Source organism: Danio rerio, chromosome 16 (assembly GCF_052040795.2).
Source record: "Danio rerio strain M-AB ecotype USA chromosome 16, GRCz13ab, whole genome shotgun sequence".
Taxonomy (NCBI): Eukaryota; Metazoa; Chordata; class Actinopteri; order Cypriniformes; family Danionidae; genus Danio; species Danio rerio.
Window position 1 is genome coordinate 39,966,644 of NC_141036.1, and position 23,512 is coordinate 39,990,155.

Here is a 23,512-nt window from a genome sequence, read left to right on the forward strand (position 1 = left end):
GAGAAGTTGATGAAGCCTTCTGGAAAATGATCTCTTCCAAATTGTTATTTTATTTGGTAAAGTAATAGTTATAAGTGGTAGAGTGCTCTCTCTCTATATATAAAAATCCCCTAGTTTGTAAAAACAATCAATTTACATATGTATTTGCATAGACAAGTTCAGTGAGCCATTTTAAACACAGCTCATTGTTATTAATGTCAACTCCTGATAAAACCATCCAAGTAATACTAGTTATGATACTCGAAATACAATAAATGTTAAATATTTCATAAAACTTTTAATATATAATATTTCAGCTAGTTCTGTATAATAAAAAATTACTTTAATATACAAATTAAAATTATTAAAACACATTATTTCTAAAATTTTAATTAATTAAATAAATTAAATTAAATGAAAATGTACAATGAATAACTATAAATTATCACTTCTATACCACTGTACACAACACACTTGTTCACATTTTAAAACCAACACATTAGCATTGTTATCCATTTATTTAAATTCATACATTCATATCATAAAACGTCATTCATGTGTTTTTATGATTAGGTGGGTTTTTCCTTTTTAAGAAAGCGATGGGAATTTGAATTTAGAGATTTCCGAGTCTGGTGAGCTAGTGCCGCTTCGGTCACTGTATGCGTCTCTGAGAGAGAGAGAGAAAGAGAGAGAGAGAAAAAGAAAACAAGATAATAAGACAACTTACACAGTATACTGCATGTCTCCACTTTAAATTAATTTATGATGATATGAGTTTAAGAAGCAACAAACCGAGGTGAGAGCCTGCATCCTTTCTGAAGGTAGTTTTGCAGTTTCCCAGACGCTGCCAGCAGAAGGCCGAAATACGGTGGTGAGGGTTTGATCGGGCGAGAAGTGAATTCTGGATGGTACTGCACTCCAACAAAATACGTGTGATCTGTTTGGACAGAAGAAATCAGTTGAAATGAGCACTGACTGACCGCTTTTTCAAATACTAGACGATCACTGACCTTCAAGTTCAATGATCTCCATCCGCTCCCCCTCTAGGTCCTGACCCACAAATCGAAAACCTCTATCCTCGAAGTGGTGCTTCAGTTCTGGATTCACCTGGAAAAAAATGCAAAGATTACTAACATGAATAAATAGAAAACAAAACATTTACGGTATTTTAGAGTAGATCTTTATTGCAAACCTCAAAGCGGTGTCGATGCCTTTCGTCCACGTATTCAGCATCTCCATACAGCTTTCCTACAACAATATAATTCAAATATTATCTATATGCACTTATTTAAATAGAATGTACATTTATATTTGTGACATATGATTTTAAGATTTTAAGTGGGTAGCGCTGTCGCCTCACAGCTAGAAAGTCGCTAGTTTAAGCCTTGGGTGAGTCAGTTGGCATTTCTGTGTGGAGTTTGCATGTTCTCCCCATGTTCGCATGGGTGCTCCGGCGGGTTCCCCCACAAGTCCAAAGACATGTGGTACAGGTGAATTGGGTAAGCTAAATTGTCCATTGTGTATGTGTGTGAATGGGAGTGTATGGGTGTTTCCCAGTGATGGGTTGCGGCCGGAAAAGAAACCAATATGTTAAACATATGCTGGATAAGCTGGCGGTTCATTCCGCTGTGGCGATCCCAAATTAATAAAGGTACTAAGCCGAAAAGAAAATGTATGATTTTAAGATAAACAAAAGATCACAACTTACGGAGAATGCTGGGGGTGCTTTTGAATAAGGTGCGTCTTTTTCCCAGCCGCATGGTTCCACCCATCTGCCCTGGATTGTGCTCAGGCATTTCAATAACCTAGATCCAAAACACAGATATATTAAGATGCATTTCAGCGATTTGATCATTATTGACACAAAAAAGGTGTAAATTGAGATCTAACAGCTTTTAGTACGCCCAATTTAAGCCACCTCCAGATGTAGTTGAAAAAGCATTTGATTGAATTGTTTTCATACTGTAAATTCTGGTGTGACTGAATACTTTGAAAAAGCCACAACAGATTACCTTCTAGGCATGGGCCGTTATATGTTTCTGATGGTATGATAACCCTGAATAAAAATATCATGGTTTCGTTGCCGCCAATAACCTAGTGGTTAAGTGTGTCGACATGTGGCACCATGGTGCTCACGGCTACCCGTATTGGATTCCCAGCTCGAGGTCCTGTGCCGATCCTTCCCCTCTCTCTGATCCCAATTCTTTCCTGTCTTTCCTCCACTGTCTTATCTAATAAAGGTGAAAAAACCCTAAAAATAATTATATATATATATATATATATATATATATATATATATATATATATTCATATAAATATATATCATTCATTCATTCATTCATTCATTTTCTTGTTGGCTTAGTCCCTTTATTAATCCGGGGTCGCCACAGCGGAATGAACCGCCAACTTATCCAGCAAGTTTTTAAGCAGCGGATGCCCTTCCAGCCGCAGCCCATCTCTGGGAAACATCCACATACACACACTCATACACTACGGACAATTTAGCCTACCCAATTCACCTATAGCGCATGTCTTTGGACTGTGGGGGAAACCGGAGCACCCAGAGGAAACCCACACAAAGGCAGGGAGAACATGCAAACTCCACACAGAAAGCCAACTGAGCTTATATATAATAGTTTTACTCTATTACAGTATTGCTATTACTGCTCTAAATGAATTCTTTACAACTTGAAAAGGCATCTTTGAAGATCTTTCTTTTCTTTGAATATAAAGTAAACCAGTCAATAGTCAATAGTATGCCGGGTGTAGGATCATTAGATTTTTTTTTTTTAGATGTTTGCTGAATCATGGGGTGACCAGTAGCTTTTGATGTGGAGGGCCTTTTCTGCTGGAGGTACTATTGCCCTTAAAAACTAAACAAAATAGTTTTACAGACACATTAAAAAAACATACATATACCATTGGAATGGTATAACAGAAAAGTTTTACGGGTTTAAAACCTTGTCTTTCCAAACTGCAGTAAACCTTGACCGTAATGTGATGTGTTGGAAAATAACAGATTAGCATATGTTCATACTTTACTGCATTGTACTATGACAGCTTCCCTGCTCACTCAAGCCACATAACCACATTTTATGCAATAGTACCTAGGTGTTCCTCTTGCTAAAGTGTTATAGAGCATAATTAAATAAGAAAAAAATGTTGCAATAAAGTCTGAAAACTCCTTTAAAGAGTTTATTTTACAGTTTTTTTTTCAAAATATATATTTTTTATGAGTGTGTTCAAAAGAATAAAGAACACCATAAAGATTTGGGACAACTTATGGGGGAGTAAATAGTGAGCACAATTTCCTTTTTCTGTTGAGCAAACTATCTCTTTAAAACAGATACAAACTGGTCCAAAAAATGTAATCATTATGTATATATAATTATTTGTTTGACCAAACGGACACCTACCACTGGATGTTTTGTTTCAGGATCAAACTCTGTGGAATTTGCATCTGTAAAGAGAATTTTTAAATAAACACTTGTACCACTGTAATGTAAAAGTAAATTCATAAGAACATTCTGTATAGGTGTTCTCTTACCTTCCCAGCCAAGTACATTACGAGCAAATTCACACACTGCCAGCTGCATGCCCAAGCACACACCTGCGGAACAAGGTTGACATGTACTACAGGACTGCTGTCAAAACAGCTTGTGATTACATTATGTTTTGTCACTAACACAGATTTCTGCACACGATTTGTTACCTAAAAATGGCTTTTTCTGTTTCCTCGCCCAGTTGATGGCTTGGATTTTTCCCTCCGTGCCTCGCACACCAAATCCTCCAGGAACTAGAACACCACTAACAGAACAACGAAGGAGTCAAACTAATGGTTAAATAAACATTCAATCAATACATACTCAAACTAACAATATATAACAGAAAACAACAGAATACTCTAAATGACATCTTTTCAAAGATTAAACCAACATTTACAATGCAGTTTGTAAAACACAAATTTCTTTATAAATATGTAATAATAAAAGAAAAGCATGACTTGATTTTATATAATAATGCATTAGACTGCTAAAAAGCAAGATTGGGGCAAGTAATATTTTTTATTATATGTTATATTTTACTAAATCAAGTTTAATACAGTTATATTTTAAATATAACATGATAGTGTCAAATGAACGAGTTTATTAGAAACAAAATCAAATGGTTAGCAAAGGGTAAGGCAGGGCGATTTAGCCTAAAATCAAAATCTCTTTTACCTCCATTACAATTAATAACCGTTTATTTTATCTATTTATTCTGTTTTTGCTCTTATAGTTCACTGACAAGTTTTGTATAGAGAAAATGCTCACATATTTCAAGTGAGAGATTTTTAAATGTAGTGTGTATTACTTGATTTTAAAATAATTGAACGAAACACACACTATCTACTATCTATGATTCTTTCTGGAACATCAACGCTAAACAACTGAAAGTAAAACACACATTAACTAAAATGTGGCTCTTTGCACCGCCCACCCTCATCATCCCTACCAAACCGACCAATAACAAAGCATCAGCTACACGTCATTGTGATGCGTAGTTACATTGTTTTGGGAGGTGTGCGGGTATGCAAAGGCTGCGCCTGACCGTACGGGTGCGCTTGGCAGAAGTATAATATCAGAGTAATAAAATAAGTATAAATCATAATAAAATAAGTATAAATCAGACTTAACGAAGTGGGGTCACAAGACTCCACACATGGTAGGAAAAGTAATTGAAAAAAAATTTACCAAGATATTATATTGTATTTGATATCTATGATAGGTTCTGAATGTTGCCTCCAGATTTTTTAAATGAAATGCGCAGAACATATTTATATATTTATTCTAAAGCAGGTCGCACACCAGAAGCACCGCTCGTGACGCGCCACGCATCGCCATGCATTTCAGAATTCTAAACAAAGGTTTCTATCAGGGTTCTGAATACACATCGGAGCCAGAAGTCGGTGGCGCCCAGCCATGACTCAGGACACTGTTCATATTTCTGCTGTGCCACAGAGCGCCATCTGATTAGTTTCATGTTAAATAGCATGCGAATGTGCATGTAACTGTCATGTGCGCACCGTGTCGTGGCACCGAGCTGCGCATCCGGTGTGTGATCTGCTTAACACCACTTTCTGAAAATGTTAACCCCAAAACAAAAAAAGGAAAATTCAGTTTTCTGCAACTAAACATCTTTTGAAACTGAAACCCAAATCACAGTTTCTACAAAAATATGAAGCAGCACATCTTTATTTAAAATTGACTATAATGAAAAATGTTTTTGATCACTTAATCAGCATTTTTAAATATTTTTTAAAGGATTACAAGTTAGTAGTAATAATATGCTAATAAAAAATTAAGCTTTGCATCACAGAAATTACAAGAAAAAATATACAATTTTACTGTATTTGTTTACTGTATTTTTGATTAAATTATTGCAAAAATAAATACTGCAAAATCTTTTTTTTTAACTCATTAACCCCAATTTATTTATTTGATAATTTCTATTGTTTATATTGAAGACACACTCACTCAGCACTGCAGAGCTTCTGCCAGGCCTCATGATACTTCACTGGCTCATCCTGCAATGCTGCTGGCTCCAGATAAGCTGAATCTATGTACTGAAACACAGTACCATTTGATACTATTAGACCAACACACATTTGCAAAAAAAAAAAAGAAAAAAAAAAGAAAAAAAGAAAACCCAAGAAACTTAAAGAGCCCATATTATGGGTTTTTGAAAATTCCCCTCCATGTAGTGTGTAACACACCTCTAAGTGAAGTGAAGTATCCAGCTAAGGCTTAAATCTGTTAGTGTACAGTGTTTAAAACGGTTGATTCATCTATAAAAGAGTCGACTCATAGTGCTTCAAACGAGTCATAGTGCTTCATCTGCAATTGCCTCTTTGAATATCACACTAACTAACTGTACAAAAAAAAAAAAAAAAAAAAACTACTAACACTTCCCTTCTTAGACTTTACAGACCTGAAACTTGCCTTTAGTACTTATTCATTGTTGCTCTTAGTTGTGTAAATTGCTTCCTTGTCCTCATTTGTAAGTCGCTTTGGATAAAAGCGTCTGCTAAATGACTAAATGTAAATGTAAATGAGTCGCCTTGATACCGATTCATTAGGCGTTTCGCCATGACGTACGAACAAAACCAAGTTATTCACGTGCACGCGCAAACCCGGGAGATTTCAAACCTGAGGCCCCGCCCTCTGACGCAGAAACCCAGACACACACACACACCCACCCACAAACACACGCACACAAACATGCCGGTCGATTGAAGTCACACTGCAGATGGATATATTGAGTCTCTACCCAAAGATGAAACCTCAGCATTATAGCCAAGCAGTTGGAAACTACTGGAAACTTCTGCAAACTACATGCTACAAAGAATACTTCATCAGCGTTTGTTAAAGGAAGGATCAGTAAAGTGTAACTTACTGATGGATGTCAGGATGGATTTTTCTTCCTCCATTTCTCAAGTGTAAGTACGTGCGATTAAAGTTGCCTCGTTGACTCTAACTTGCAAATGTATTTAGTTGTGATTTGTTACTTGTAACCGCGTGTACTGTATCAGGTTAACTGGCTATATTCTCTTATCGCGTGCAAAGTCACGTTAGCGTCAGAAAGCCGCGTGTGTTATTCCGGTCACAAAATCCAACACGAGGTTATAGTTTGGCTGTAACTGTTAGTGCTAACTATTGTACTCGGTGCAATAGTTTGTTTGATACGAATAAAATACGAACTGAATAAACAAAGAGCACTGGTCGCTCACTTACCAAATCTGTAGAGACAGGACAATCACCAGCAACTAGAGCCGCGTCTTTATTTAGAGGAGACTACAATCTGGATCTCAGCGTTTGCAGATGAGAACAGCTCTCAGGTAAACAATAATCCTCCTTAGACACGTAAGTTATTGTTGTCGCGCGTCGCGTACACTGTTAATCCACGCGTGAGTCTGCTCTCTCACAGAGAGAAAATGAAAACGAAACTTAATTGCAGCAAACTATAAAAGCAACACTTCACGCTTGTTTTGCCAACACAACGTGTGTGTGTTTGTGTGTTTGTGTGTGTGTGTGTGTGTGTGTGTGTGTGCGCGCGCGCGCGTTGTCGTCCGGAGCAGGGTTAAGTGCGCGTGTGTGTGTGTGTGCACAATATGTGTGTGTGTGTCTGTGAAAAGAGCAGAGTGAGAAGCTAGGAGATCTCTGTTTTTGGAGTTTTTGCTCAATAAAATAGTTAGTCGTCTGAATTTTCAAGTCCATAGTCTGTATTTACGTTGACCCACTGGCAGCTAAAATCCACGCCTACACTATCGAGCGTGTATGAACTGTGATTACTTTTTTATTGCTGATTAGCTGTTTGGCATTTCACTCTCTGACTGAAGGCAGTCGACCAATCGCAACAGACTGTCATTGGTCCAATCAGCGCAGATTAGCTTCGCGCTAAGGAGGGGTTTGGGAACAAATGAATCACTGGACGATTCATACGGGAGTCGCTGGGATAATTAGGTAAAAATAAATGCAGATTATGTGACCATGAAAGTGTTTTTTGACCTTGCATGCATATTAAACTGTTGTTGGAGACCCTTACAACCAAGATATGACCCTATTTCATGTATAATATGGGCTCTTTAAATTCAAAAGGACACTTTTCAATGGGCCAAAATATTTTTTAACTATAATAAAAAAAATTATTTTATGCTAGTAGTTATTCCTTACCTTGACCTCAAGCTTATAGTTGATGGCGAGGGCAGAGTGCTCCAGTGCTTTAATAACAGAGGCATAAGAGTCTGACAGCTTGGTGTACTTGCCTACTAAAGCAATAGAGGTTTGCTCAAGAAGTCGGTCAGACCTATGAAACATTAACAAGCACATTCAAAACAGCAGTCAGAAGATTGCAGCTTTTTGGGACTGTTATGTTGGGTTCACACCAGACACGAAACATGGAGTCACTTGCTCTGGTTTACTCGGGGGATGTTTTCCCTCACTTGACTTTTTCACTTCAATTATTTGACAGATTCCACGTCATTCATGCTTTGCTGCAATAATCTATTCCCAGGTATTTATTTACTGTCATTTACTTGCGCAAATACTTATTTTCCCATTTGGTGTGAACTCGGCTTTAGGTGGATCCAGCAGCACAAACCTGTCTGACATCTCCTTCCACTTTCTGAGCATTTGACGGGGTCTCATCTGTATGGGCAAGTCCAGCCTGCGGCAGAAGTAGTGAACCATGCCCTGATCCTCCAGGAGTAAAGGTACTCTGTAGATGGAGGACACGTCGTGTATGCAGATCACCTGCTCGGGTTCGACATGGCAAAACATGGAGATCTTCTCTTTTACAGCAGTGTCCAATGGAGTTGAACAACGACAAACAATCTGCAAATGAAATATAATTTTAGATAAAAAAATACCTGGATTGAATCTTCTTCAGTGTTATAGAGAATTAAGACTGACCAGATCAGGAGACAGGCCGAGTCCACGAAGCTCTCGGACGCTGTTCTGTGTGGGTTTGGTCTTCTGTTCTCCTGTTGAATTAGGCTGAAAAAGACCAAACTCAATTAAACAGCGTTTTATCAACATATTCTGAATTAAAAACAAAGTTTGTTTCCTACCTGAGGAACCAGACTGACATGGATGTTACAAAAGTTCTCCCGTTTCACTTTGAACTGAAACTGTCTGAAAGCTTCGATGAAAGGCATACTCTCAATATCTCCAACTGTACCTCCAAGCTGTGGAGGAAATAAAAGTTGTGGTAAACTTAAACTGAACATAGACTGAATATGGACACAGTGCACTTCCACAGAAAGTTGGCTGTCAGATACACATAAGTTATAGCAACAGCTCACAATAGTCGAACAACATTGGGTGTGTTAATGGAATATAATGGAAATAATAACATGTGTATCAGTATATTAGATCTGTGAAACAGCAATTTTTAAATGTTGTATATACATTTATACATTTGGCAGGTGCTTTTATTCCTAATGACTTCATTCCATTGAAAAAAACATTTTTATCAGTTCTTGCTTTCCCTGGGAATTGAATATTTGGGTGTTAATATTGTTGCTACAATGTGCATAATTTAGCACATTCTTTCTATAGTCATCTTTTACATTAAATAGTCTTGATAGCATAAAATCAACTATTTCCAATAAATAGCAAACACAAAATGGATATACCTCAATGACACAGACTTCAGGTTCAATACCGTCATCGTCCACTGAGACCTTGGCCTGCCGCATAACCCATTCCTGTATAGCATCAGTTATATGTGGTACCACTGAAAAAATTAATGAAAAGATTTTTATTTTAACATAATTTTCCTTTATATTTTTTGCACATGGTTCTTTTAAAATTTCCAATCATATAAAAACGTTTGTAATTGTATACATTAAAATTGTAAAGTTTTAAATATTGACAATTACCTAAAAAAAACGAATAGGCAAATTATAATGTAAATCGTGTTACATTAAAGACTGAAGAAAACATTGTTTTGCTGCAACATGAATAAATTACCTCTTAAAATACATACAGTTTTTTAATTCTTCTAATTCTAATAGTAGTTAAAGTAATAGTAGAGCCCTTAAATATTTTACCAAACCCAAAACATTTAAACTGTAATCTACACTCAACGGCCACTTTATTAGGTACACCTTACTAGTACCGTCTTGGACCCTATTTTGCCCTCAGAACTGCCTTAATCCTTTGTGGTATAGATTCAACAAGGTACTGGAAATATTTCTCAAATATTGTGTTCCATATTGACATGATAGCATCACATAGTTGCTGCAGCTGCACATTCATGATGCAAATTTATTTGAGTTACTGTTGCCTTTATATCAGCTGGAACCAGTCTGGCAATTCTCCTCTGACCTCTGGCATCAACAAGGTTTTTATGCTCACAGAACTGCCGCTCACTGGATATTTTCTCTGTTTTGGACCATTCGCTGTAAACCCTAAAGATGGTTGTGCGTGAAAATCCCAGAAGATCAGCAGTTTCTGAAATACTCAGACCAGCCCGTCTGGCACCAACAACCATGCCATGTTCAAAGTCACTCAAATCACCTTTCTTCCTCATTCTGATGCTCGGTTTAAACTGCAGCAAATCGGCTTGAACATGTCTCCAAGTTGCAGCGATGTGATTGGCTGATTAGAAATTTGGTTAACGAGCAGTTAGACAGGTGTACCTAATAAAATGGCCGATGAGTGTGTGTTACAGTATGGTTATATAGACACAGTTAAATGTAATCTTAAGCCTGATTTATACTTCTGCGTCAGGTGACCGGCGTAACCCACGGCGCATGCAACGCGCGTGGCTGTGCATTTATACTTCTGCGCGCTGTCTCTGTTGGTCTGCATTAACACTTCCGAAACGCTAGTTGGCAGTGAGGTGTAAATGTTCCTCTGTGTCAAGTTTCTTCGCTGTTGTTTTGCTTTTCCTGAACACTTGTACAAGTGGCTCAAACTCGCTCATTTTGAGGCCGGAACCGGCGGACGTGCAACAACTTTAACTATGAGGTAAACACAAAACAAAACTTTCCATCCGGAGCTCCTTCACGGTACTCCACACTTGTAAACAATCGCTCGCGCCATTCGCGCGGCTCTCGGTCCCGCCCAGACTCGTCAGCGCTACCAAGCCGACCAATCACAGAGCTTACGCTACGCGTCGTTGCGACTTGTAGTTACATTTATTGAGAGGTGCACGTCAGTGACGGCGACGGCCACGGCAAAGGGCTATGCGTCAGCGCCGTAGCATACGCCGGCGTTTGACGCAGAAGTATATATCAGCCTTTAAAATCTGCAAAACAACTTAAACAGAATGCACAAAAATAATTATTTGAACATATTTTATGTTCAAACGCAAAAAAAAAAAATAAATAAATTCTGGATCCTCATGCAACAATTCCTATTAATTTTCAAACATCTTCATTGCATAATTCACCTTGTACAGTTTTGCCCAAGTAATCCCCTCTCCTCTCTTTGTTTATAACAGACTGATAGATCTTCCCTGTCGTCAGATTGTTGTCTCTGGTTAGCCGGATGTCCAAAAAACGTTCATAATTTCCTAAATCCAAGTCGACCTCCCCGCCATCATCCAACACAAACACCTCACCTGTCAAACAAAGAGATAAAAACAAACGACAGCTGTCAGTGCCATTAATGTGCTATGTCGCTCTCTATATATACAGTCAGCTAAAATAAGAAGTTGATATTTCTGTATTGTCAACATGACTGCAAGTAAACTGCTTCAGATTACTTACCATGCTCATACGGAGAGAACGTGCCAGCATCAATGTTGATGTAGGGGTCGATTTTGATGGAAGTGACATGCAGACCACATGATTTGAGAATAGTGCCCACACTGCTGGCGATGATGCCTTTACCAATGCCAGAAATCACTCCCCCTGTCACCAGTATGTACTTCATTATTCAACAACACCTATCAATGTAAGAAAGACAGTGATTTACTTCAACAATGAAGTAATTCATCATAACTAATTGATCACAAACATCCACCGAACAAAATAATAAAAATGTCTGTGTCAATAACGTCTGAATTTTTTTGGTCATTTACATTACAATTATTTCTATTATATTTACTAATATTTTGGATGCCTGTGATTGTATAAAGACCTTAAAAGCATTCAGGCATAAGAAATCCCACCATTTATGACTTTAACGACGATTAATTTTAATGAATTGTTTTTATTTTTATCATTCAGTTTCTGTACTCGAGTACTGTTAAACAATAAAACACTTCTTCAATTGTATCTTTTCTTGATTGTATTTATAAATTGTTATGCATAAAAATACTCACATGAAAATACAGAAATGCATTGCAAATAGCAGAAACGTATATAGATACCCCAAAACGTATATAGTTTATTCGATTTTTTGAAGATGTACTTCCACTGCAGAAGCATCCCAATCGTTCTAGCATTATAAATTCTTTCCAAATAGAGATATTAAAGTTATCAGGTGACATTGTATTGATATTGCAATAAATATAGCAAAATAAAAATTATCACAATGCTAGATTTGTCTAATATTTTGCAGCCCTAATAAACACATTTATATGATTTATTAATATTTATAAACATTAAAATATTAATTTAAGCATATAACCCTTATAACGTCTAGACATTTATAGCTTAAATACTTATATTATTTAATATATAAATACATGTTTGGAAACTGACATACTACAATAAATCTTTATAAACCCTTATTTTTCATGGTTTACACCTGTCTTTGAACAATGTATCTAAAATGATCAATCACTGTCATAAATAAATAAATCAATAAATACATTTCTGGCAGGAAAACAAACAGGCCATAATAGCAATTAACATTATGTACACTTATATAATATTTACATATTTATTTATAATGGCCATTTTACATTCTGCAACACCCAAGCAGATAATGTTCAGAGGACAAACTGAAACGTTAAACCTACGATGACCTTGTAAACAATAGCAAAATACGCCGAAAAACGTCGTCCACCATAGCATATAAAATGTACATTCAAGAATAATCCCAGCGTTTCGTATTGTTTTTAATAGAGCCCACTTTTAAACCCATTAGGGGACCCCCATACATTACATAACATTGCAGTGAACTCCATGTTAGAGCAAGTGATTCAAGAGGCGCAATGAAAGCTGACATGGAACATAAACTAAGCCTTTAACTATACCTGAAACTGCTCCGTTCCGATATGTAAAAACCTGAGATTAAAAACGTCAGCCGCTTCAGTATAGACGAGCCATCTTGAAGACACGTTTGTTTTGGGTGTCAGCGATATGCGGTAAAGCGCCAAAACAACACGTGCTGTGAGATCCGATACTTAACTCTAGCTTTGCCACTCTGCATAACATTGAGTGAATGACGGATATAACCAACTGAACACATTATGGAAGCTATTATGCTATTATTATCATTGCCATACTTTATCGAATAATTTCAGTAGCAATTGCATGACATACATTTTTAATGCGTGTGGGTAAGTTACATTCCTTAAATAAAACATGTTAAATGGAGGCGTGGGCTCACGTTGCTGTGTTTGCACGTCTGGGAATAAAAAATAAATAAGGTCATTGCCACTTTTTTATCTGATAATTAAGACTAGTTCTTAGTCTATGAGAATATTTATATTATAAATGCATCTAAAATATAAATTTGAAGATATATTTCATTATTTGTTATATTATAGTAGCTGATATATTTATTTGGACATTAATTGACATGTTTAGAATTTTTATTATTCATTTGGAATTATTAGTTTAGAGATAATTCAACATTTAAAACAATTATTCTAATAAATTTTATTGGAATTATTCTAATCATTTTATATGGTATATTCAAAACATTTATATTATTTTTTTAATGATCATAATTTCAATTAATATTTAATCCACACTTTGTATTTATTTTGTTAAAATGTGTCTAATTATCTTAATAAAAATATTTAATATTCATTTCAATTTAATAAAATTATTATTATTTGCACAGGCGTGCCATGTTCTGTCCATCTAAGCAGATTTCTATTTAATATTCCCAAAATCTATAAATTAATACACATTTAGAGGTTAAAAAAATGTCACAAATAAAGAAATGAATAGGCTTATCTTGTAATTAAGCTCAAATCTTAATAAATTCAAGACGAACACTCGTTTGTTTCTACTTCACACTTTACAATAAGGTTGAATTACTTATTCACTAACATAAACTAATAATGAACAACTTGTACAGCATTTATAAATGAAAAATAGAATAAAATTTACTAATTAACTCTCAAATTATTGTTTGTTTACATTAGTAGGTAATGCACTGTGAGTTAACATAAACAACTTTTACTAACAATGAACAACTTTAATATCATTAACTAACCTTAAAAAGATTAATAGTTTATATATATATATATATATATATATATATATATATATATATATATATATATATATATATATATATATATATATATATATATATATAAAATTAGTTGTTTATGTTAGTAAATAGACCTACATTATAGGCCTACGACTAACTAACTAACTAACTAACTAACTAACTAACTAACTAACTAACTAACCAACTAACTTACTAACTTACTAAATATCTATATCTGATAGGCCTACAACCATATTGTAAAGTGTTACCAGTAATCTTAATCGCACAAAACTGACATATTTACATAAACTTCCTTTACACAACAGTGGTTGAAAATTAACACCTGCTATACGCAAATTCAATGGCACAAAAATAAATGGTTGACAAATGGGGAAATGGGAAAACATGTACTAGAGTGGCAAAACTAGGGCATAAAGTTTCTATGATTACGATAAGCAGTATCTGACGTCACGTCGCGCGAGAGAAGGATATTTGAAAATATAAACCATTTGACATTTTGGCGCTTGACGCCTTTCATAGTTTTTTATCCTATCTTTATCTGATTCGGCCGATGAAATGTATAGCTAACAATAAAGATATGCTAATTTTGCTAATTTTGTAGCTAAATCAGCTTTTTAATATAGTTTTTTTATAGTGGAATTGGGTGTACAGACAAAACACAGACAAAGTGCGAACGAACTGGTTAACATATAATATATTATTCTATATTATGTATCAAGGGTTTCCTCAAGGTGCTCCGGTTTAAGTTAAACGAGCCGTAGTGTATGTGTGTGAATAGGTGTATTGAATAGATGTTGGGTTGCGGCTGAAGGGCATTTGCTGCGTTAAACATATGCTGGATAAGTTGGCGCTTCATTCCGCTGTGGCGACCCCTGATTAATAATGGGACTAAACCGAAAAGAAAATGAATGATTATGCCATTATTATTGATATGATTACCACACGTGAATCCATTTATTTAAATCCACTAGATGGCGCCATAATGACGTCACAATGACTGGAGATGCAAGTCAAAAACAAACTGATAGACGTTGATACTTATTGACAGTTTAACATGAAAGGTTACATAAACATGCTGAGTCATAAACAATCCTGTCTTCAGTGCTGGTTGCAGGTTGTTTTTCTTCTATCTAATTTTGAACAGCAACATATGATGGAGACCAATTGAACACATCAAAGTATCAAACACATCAAAGCCTTTTATTTTCAGGTATCCCTGTTTCTATATAATATCTGTCTGTCTTTGAAACATGGTAGTTGATCAATCAACCTAGAAATCAATGATAATATAATGATTAGTATTCGTCATTTAGACTGACTGTATCTCCAGTGCTTTCCTCCTAAAGTGTATGGTCTAAATGAATAATTCAGAGGCTGTAATTCATGTAATCCTTCATCAGCATTTCTGTCAATAACGGAGTGTGTGTGTGTATCCTGTCGACAGCTGGGTTTAGTCTGATTGTTATTTCTCTAATTATAGCTCAGTGTCTCTTCTCCTGTAAGGTGTGTCTGTCACACAGGACTTACATAAGCACTGGAGGTAATTATGCCAGAACAAACTGCACTTGCAGAGCTCCTTCATTCATAATGAGACTCACACGTAGAGCTGTTTACATTATGTAAGATCACATCTATCTATCTATCTATCTATCTATCTATCTATCTATCTATCTATCTATCTATCTATCTATCTATCTATCTATCTATCTATCTATCTATCTATCTATCTATCTATCTATCTATCTATCTATCTATCTGTCTATCTGTCTGTCTGTCTGTCTGTCTGTCTGTCTGTCTGTCTGTCTGTCTGTCTGCCTGCCTGCCTGCCTGCCTGCCTGCCTGCCTGCCTGCTTGCCTGCCTGCCTGCCTGTCTGTCTGTCTGTCTGTCTGTCTGTATGCAGGCACGTGCACACATAGGGCTCAACCTGTGCAGTGCACATGCCATTTTTAGTCTTGGATAGAAAGTGCCCTTCCAAAATGATCAAAAGTGCCCCCGCAACGCAACACACCCTCGGTCCCGCCCTTCAGTAGGCGTGCGACAACACCGCTCTTGAGTAAGCGCGCGACAACACAGCTGATCAGAACGCGCGCGATAACACAGCTGATCAGATTTATCCTGCACATGTCCTTTGGACGGTCTCTGCACGGGCCTGTCTGTATGTCTGTCTGTCTGTCTGTCTTTCTGTCTGTCTGTCTGTCCGTCCGTCCGTCCGTCCGTCCATCGATCCATCCATCTATCCAAACATCCATGCATCTGTCAATGCAGTGATGTCTAACTTTACTGTAGTTTTCAAATGGCTGTGCAAATAATACTGTATATAGTGCTGTCTTGAGCGTTTTCAGGAAGTGTAGAGGGCCAGAGTGGGACTCCTTTTCAGCCCTGAAGTTTCAAGCCTTAGACCGGCCCAGTGCAGGACTGACTATATTAAAATAACGTAATTTCCAATTCATTTTCTAATGACGCTATCATTTCTTTTTCAAGGAAACAGCTGCTTTGGAACTTCAAATGTTTTTCATAAATATGAGAACATTAAAGGGTGGCTAAATCTCCAACACTATTCTTTAAAACATCATACACATCCTTTCCTGCAATATCTGAATATATATTCTGTGGAAAATTCTTTATACATATCCAGTCCTTTGTAACACAAAAAAATAAATAAATAAAAAAAATAAAATATGTACACCTATTATATTATATGTCTTAGCACTAAAAAAAAAATTAACTCAGGTGAGGTTTGAACTCAGGTCAGCATAATCATAATGCAACATGCTGACCACTGGACCACAATGGCTTAATCTTTTTTTCTCCCCTTTTTAGATTTCTGATCATTCAATCATTCATTTTCTTGTCAGCTTAGTCCCATTATTAATCAGTGGTCGCCACAGCGGAATGAACCGCCAACTTATCCAGCAAGTTTTTACGCAGCGGATGCTCTTTCAGCCTCAACCCATCTCTGGGAAACATCCACACACACATTCACACACACACTCCAGGCCACGCGAAGGCAAGGAGAACATACAAACTCCACACAGAAACGCCAACTGAGCCAAGGTTCGAACCAGTTTTCATTTTTCCAGTTTTCCATTTTCAATTTTCATTATTTTAATAATTCGAATAAGGCAATTTAGCCTACCCAATTCACCTGTACTGCATGTCTTTTGACTGTGGGGGAAACCGGAGCACCCAGAGGTAACCCACGCGAAGGCAGGGAGAACATACAAACTCCACACAGAAACGCCAACTGAGCCAAGGTTCGAACCAGCGACCCAGCGACCTTCTTGCTGTGAGGCATCAGCTCTACCTACTGCGCCACTGCCTCGCCTGATCATGTTAGATTTATTAATGTAGTGAATCATCTGATTTTCATTGGGCAGGTGTAATTTTCATTATTTTAATAATTCGAATTCTTATATTCACTAAGGTGCTGCTGTTTGGGGTCAAATGATGCATGCATCAATGATGAATGCAGGCTGCATTTTGTTCATGGGGCTGCGAGAAAATAAATAAAAAGAGCGGAGTTGTGGCAAAATAATGAATGAAAAGAGTGAGGCTATGGTGAAATAAATAAATAAATGAAAGTTTAAGTGTGACTGCTGAGAGTGCAAGCAGCTAGGGATACCGATCCTCGTGGCCAAAAAACGAACCGGCCCACCGGGAATTTTCCCAGTCCTCCCGATTAGCCAATCCGGGCCAGGGAAGTGTCACCAAAATCAGACATTTTTGCATTGGAAAACGTACAGAGTCATAATGAAAACATGACAAAGCCATTTGACTATCTTGTTCATAAACAATGGTGTCAGGACTTTTCATCTTGATGACACTGACGCTTTCATTGACATCAATACTTGCTTTTGAGGAATGAGCTATCCATTTTGAGCAAGTGACACGCTTTTGCAGGTTATCAACTAGATTTAGCAGTTTGTACTAATTGTTTTGGGAAATGCATTAACTGTTGTGCAAATGTAAATAGGGTTGTCAGATATGCACCAAAGCCATTGAGAAAAACTGTAATGTCCTGTAATGTCAATACCATTGCCCTTAGACACTGGCTAGACGTTGAATTTTGGTCACCTGACATCACAACCTAAATCTAACCTAATACCAACGTCTTATGACATTGTGTGCCTGCTGGGCAATAACTCGATGCACTACAGAATGTTACGTTTACACACACACGCACATATTACATGTATACGCAACAGCTTTTTAGACTACAGTGTAATTCTCACTACTCACTACTCTTGAGTACTTTTGAAAGAGCTACTTTTTACTCATACTTTGAGCAATATTTAAAACAGATACTTTTACTCTACTTCCACTTCATTTTTAGGCAAGTAATGGTACTTTTACTTGTGTATGATTTTTCAGTACTCTTTCCACCACTGGTTATCAGCATCAAATATAAAGCATTCTGTTTTTATGTATGTCTTTATTTACCAAAGTTGAAAACAAAATGCATTATTATTATTACAACTTACACACTTAAATTGTATGATCCATCTGATTATGAACAATCTTATGATCAAATCTAGCCCTTTCTAGTAGGAATCTAGAAAATGTAGCATTGTGATATGTTTTTATTTTGTGATATATATTTTAGGATATGAATACAATTTTACCAGATAACCTAATATTTCTATTTGGAAAGAATTTAAAATGCTAGATGGATTAGGATGAATCTGCATTGGGAGTGCATCTCCATTAAATCTAATAAACTAGCTATGAATGTTTTGAGGTCCCTGACACATTTTCATGTGGTCTGTGCCATTTGCAGTGCATTTCTGTATTTGTATGTGTTGTTTTTTCATGCCTTACAATTTATAAATCAAGAAAAGGTACAATTAAAGAAGTGTTTTAATGTTTTCCGAGTCAAACAGTATTCAAGTACAGTAACTGAATGATAAAAATAAAAATAATTTAATAAAATTAATCATGGTTGAGGTCAGAAATGCCACATTTTCTTAAGCCTGAATGCTTTTAAGGCCATTATACAAATCACAGACATCAAAAATCACATGCAAATAATGAATTATAATACAAACTCAACATTGCATATCCTGCAAAGTGACTATTGCGAATAATCACATTTCGATATTGATGCTGAAACGATATATTGTGCAGCCCTAAATTATAGTGTTGTATAACTAAGAAAGATAACACATTATTAATATTATTTTGATTTGATTAACAGACACAAAAAGAATTGTAATGTATATCCAATGACCCTATGCAAAGTTGTTTTACATCTAAATGGATGTAAATTAAATTTCAGATCTCTACTGGAAAGATTCTTAGTTTTAGTATAAAATACCTAAGAAAGACAAATACTCTTGATTTTATTATAAACTTTTTAACACATCACAGATTTAAAGTTATGCCAAGGAAACCCAGACTGTTTTTTAACTACAATGCCAACTCTTTTTGCATTTATTGGCATGAAAGCAAATAAATGGGTGTCTCTCTTGCACGACAGAATGAAGACAATCTAATATCCACTTTTACAGTCTTGTGAGCTCAGAATCCACCCACAACATCCTCTCAGTAAAAGCCACAATTTACGAGGAAAACAAATGCAGTTGGAGGGCGTAGTCGAGTGTGCGCTTGTGCCTCTGCCTGGAATCAGCCCTAATTTGATTATGAAGGAGGGTGAAATGAGAGAGAGAGTGTGTTGTGTTCAAAGAATAATCTGCATTTTAACCCAACTGACATTGTGCCATGGATATCAATAAATCATTTTAATGCACAAGTATTATTTTGCCCTCCTTTTTGCAGGATGAGCGTTGACAGATCACCTGTGTTAATACAGACTCACACAGAGCAAATTTCTCCATAGTAGTCGTGTTTGGGAGGTCTAGAAATTAGAGGATTGTGTAATTAAGTGAAAACAGATGCACTTTTTTTGGTGCTTGTGTATTTAGCATAAAGAGCAAATCCTGGGTTGGTGTTTAAACAATAGGCTGTAAGTGTATATTTTGGATGCTACCGCATGTTCATGTTGAGAGAATGAAATTTTAGTTGCTCAACAAAGCTAAACTGAGGACGAACACCGTTTTTTCAGACAGATTTAAAGGGATACATTTTCGGTTTATTTACTCATTCCAGGCTATCCAAGGTATTCTGTAGAATGTTGGAAACCGTTGACTCCCATAGTTTGTTCGACTATGCATTACAGTGGTTTATAAAATTTATCTTTAGTGTTTAACAGAGAAAAGAAACTCATAAAGATTTGGAATCACTTGACAGTGATTATTAAATTGTCACCAAAATATACATTTTTGGGTGAATTATTCCTTTAAAGTCTTATGAAACACTCCAATCAGCCATTATTAATGTTTATCCTGCCTCGCCAAACTGTCCTGGGAATGTTCAAGATAGTATTAAAGAACCGAGCAGGCACACAATATCATAAGACGTTAATATTAGATCAGATTTAGGTCATGACGTCAGGTGACCAAAATTCAATGTCTAGTCAGCGTCTAAGGACGCTATTTTGACGTCCAATAACAACATCAAATTATTTTGATACTTAGATACTTACGATTTTCATTTCCAAACAAAATCCAACGTCCCCATGACGTTGGGGTACAACGTCAATATGACGTCATGTTGATGTGCTGTGCCTGCAGGTAAGTCTTTAGGTGTTGAATAGTACTTTGGCAAAGTATATGGAAGTTGATTGTTATTATATATACAAAATCCTTATTCACATTTTTTTTCAGTGTGAAAACACAAAAAGCTTTTGGAATAACTAATATCTTCATATAGGTAATTACATTGCTTCATCCAGCCCCTTTCAACTTCAAGATATTATTTGTTACTATAAAGGTAAAACTAAACTACAATATTAACTTTTTTATTTTGTATGAAAAATATTTTATTCACAAACACACATTTTTAATTTTGCAGCTTTCTTTTTACAATTTTTAAATTTATTTTTATTTTTATTTTTTTTAAATTGATGTTTTTATTAAATCTTTTAGACTGGTTAAAAACAAGCAAAGTGAGATTCTTGGATTATTATGATAATTATTTTGGAAATATCATGGACACATAAGTCCTTTCCTCTTGTGTTATTTATGTATCTCTGTTTAATTTTGTATTTTGTAATAATGTTTTTATTTTTCTGTTTTATGTCTTTATAATATTATTTAACCTGATCTGTTAAGTTATTTTCATTGTTACTATTATTGTCTTTTTTATGTAAGATTGGATTTTTTATGTTTATTGATGTCAATAAAAAATTATTCATTAGGTGTTTCCCAAATCGCATACTTATGCACTATTCTACACCATTTTGTAGTATTAATAGTGTAAGTAGTGCACTCACACTGAAAACTCTAAAAAGAATAAGTGCACTCTAAATACCCGGATGATGCACTTATTCAACCATTAAAATGAGTAGTGGAATTTTGGACACTTCACACACTCAAAGGCCGCAGCTTTGCCCATTTAGCAGAAGGGGTGGAGCTATCGAGCACTCATGTTGGATAACTTAATTTAGTTTAGATTGAGAAAGCAAATTTCTCCAACCAGAGTGATTATACCGCCTTACGATGGTGAATGAGGTTATACTCATACTCGTCCTTTGGTTATTTATTTCACTGATTTGGCAACCACCAAACGTCAAAATTAGTGTTCCATTTGGGATGACACTACATACATATACTATGCTGCTGAATGTGTAAGTGCATAAGTACATGCTTACCCCATTGGCAGATTATTTTGCTTGTATAAAATAAATATGTATAAAATAAATACTAACTTTTGTAATATGTTATTCCTTTAATTTTTTTCATTTGTAAGGATATTTGCATATTGCTGTTCATGTGTATTAAGCAATGTGTAAGGATCCTGCTCTGCGCTGGACTTTAGACCTGCTCTCAGTGTAGCATCTATTGTGGTGTCTATTTTAGTTCCTCAAAAAAGGCCAGCAATGTGCCTTAACACACCTCTTTTTTTAAGACCAGAACGCCTATGAGCGCGCATATGAGTGCAAATGCATTTGCTATTTAAATAGCGTGGTGCAAAACGTCAAAATGACTATTGCGTCGAGCTGAAACTAGCAAACAACAATTGTGTTGCGCCTTGCGCCGCATGTATGTGTATGATAGGGCCCATTGTCTTTATATTACCCCAATATGATCCCTATATGGATACACTGTACCTACAGACAGTTCTGCCCAAACAGCTTACGAAAGATGATTTTTAATATAGGTGCTCTTTAATATATGTAATATATGTATATAAAACCTTGCTCTGTGTGGGCTAATACATTAGCATACGCATCTGTTGTCTTGTTGTCATGAGTTTTCAGTTGAGTATTTAATCATTAAGAAGAGTTATCTTCATTTCTTGAGAATGACTAAAGACTGAACTAACAAAACTCAACCCTAACCTCAATCTATTCCATTTATACTACAAAAAACAACAAATTTCTCTGATTTTCTAACCCTAACATTCTCTTATCTGTTCTTTCAGCTCTTTATACAACTCTTTAACACCATAACAATCCCTTTTCTGTTGTGCTCACCATGATTTCCCCAAAAAAAACTTCTTTAATGTTCTACTGAAGTTGATGTAAGTGACTTACATCTTGGATGACCTGAGTGTGAGAACATTTTTGGCTGAACTATCTCTAAGACAGCTAAGATAGTATTCAGTAAACACTGCATGCAGTGACAGATCAATGCAGACTCAGAGAAACCTTTCTAATGAATGTCATGTATGAAATCCAGATTTAGTGAAATGCATGTGATCCTGCGCCAGCCAACCTAGAACACACACCATTCACAAGTCAGATGTTAAACTTGCGGACAAGAGAGCCTTTGTGGCTCCGTCTCGTTATCTAATCATTTTGTTATGTACACATGAACAAACAGTACAATTCTTACTAAAGAGTAGACAGCATGACAAGGCCAGTCTCAAGATGCCCACATTGTTTCACAACCTCTCAATACAAACCTGGCAATACTGTAATACCGTTTATCTTGCCAGATCAAGTGTTTCATAAAAAGGAACAGTGGAAGCTTTGGGACAGTATTTAGGATTATAAAATTAACATTTGATGTCTGCTTATATGTTTGATACATCGACTACCCATCCATGGATTTAAATGCCAACTTTTATCATTTAAGCCTTGAGAATATTTAGTTTATGTGTATTAGCATATACACACACAGTCAAACAGAGCTTTTCAATGTGTACTCCATTTGCAGATGATCAACAGGGTTGGCAAGAGTCGGCAAATGCAAGTCTATATATAAAAGTATTGCCACCCAATCTGCACCCTATCATTGGTATTTATTAATATTTTATTAGTCCTTTTTGAGGCATGTAACATCAAAAACAACCTATTTAATTTCTATAGCTTCCGAGAATCCCAAAAGGTCCGCATATTGGTAGAGAATGTTATGATAGGTGTTTTAATGTGAAGTTATGATTGAATTGACTCTTGTTATGAAATAGTTTGACAACAAACAGGAAATGACATCACCACATTGAAATGATCTGTAAGGAAATCTTGGCTGTTTCTCAATATGCGTTCTTTAGCGGTCTTGCGTCCTCGTGTTCTCGTGCAACGTCATCATCAGCTGCCTAAGTTCAGTTCCAATAATCAAGACCG

At 36.0% G+C, this 23,512-nt stretch overlaps 1 protein-coding gene across 4 annotated transcripts in view; it reads right to left on the reverse strand.

Moving 5' to 3' along the window:
- Positions 1-478: 478 nt before the first annotated feature.
- The window catches only part of ctps1b (CTP synthase 1b), a 101,634-nt gene continuing 78,600 nt past the window's right edge, over positions 479-23,512 (reverse strand). Inside the window, exons 1-17 of one of the 4 annotated variants that reach the window (XM_087285612.1) lie at positions 20,429-20,980; positions 11,237-11,415; positions 10,918-11,088; positions 9,155-9,255; positions 8,588-8,704; positions 8,430-8,513; positions 8,119-8,351; positions 7,692-7,824; positions 5,496-5,584; positions 3,692-3,786; positions 3,527-3,589; positions 3,396-3,439; positions 1,688-1,784; positions 1,172-1,227; positions 990-1,086; positions 772-916; positions 479-646 (exon numbers count right to left, since the gene is read on the reverse strand). In XM_087285612.1, coding sequence (XP_087141738.1) covers positions 568-646; positions 772-916; positions 990-1,086; positions 1,172-1,227; positions 1,688-1,784; positions 3,396-3,439; positions 3,527-3,589; positions 3,692-3,786; positions 5,496-5,584; positions 7,692-7,824; positions 8,119-8,351; positions 8,430-8,513; positions 8,588-8,704; positions 9,155-9,255; positions 10,918-11,088; positions 11,237-11,402 — 1,770 coding nt within the window. In that variant the 5' untranslated portion in view covers positions 11,403-11,415; positions 20,429-20,980 and the 3' untranslated portion in view covers positions 479-567. 4 annotated transcript variants of the gene reach the window in all.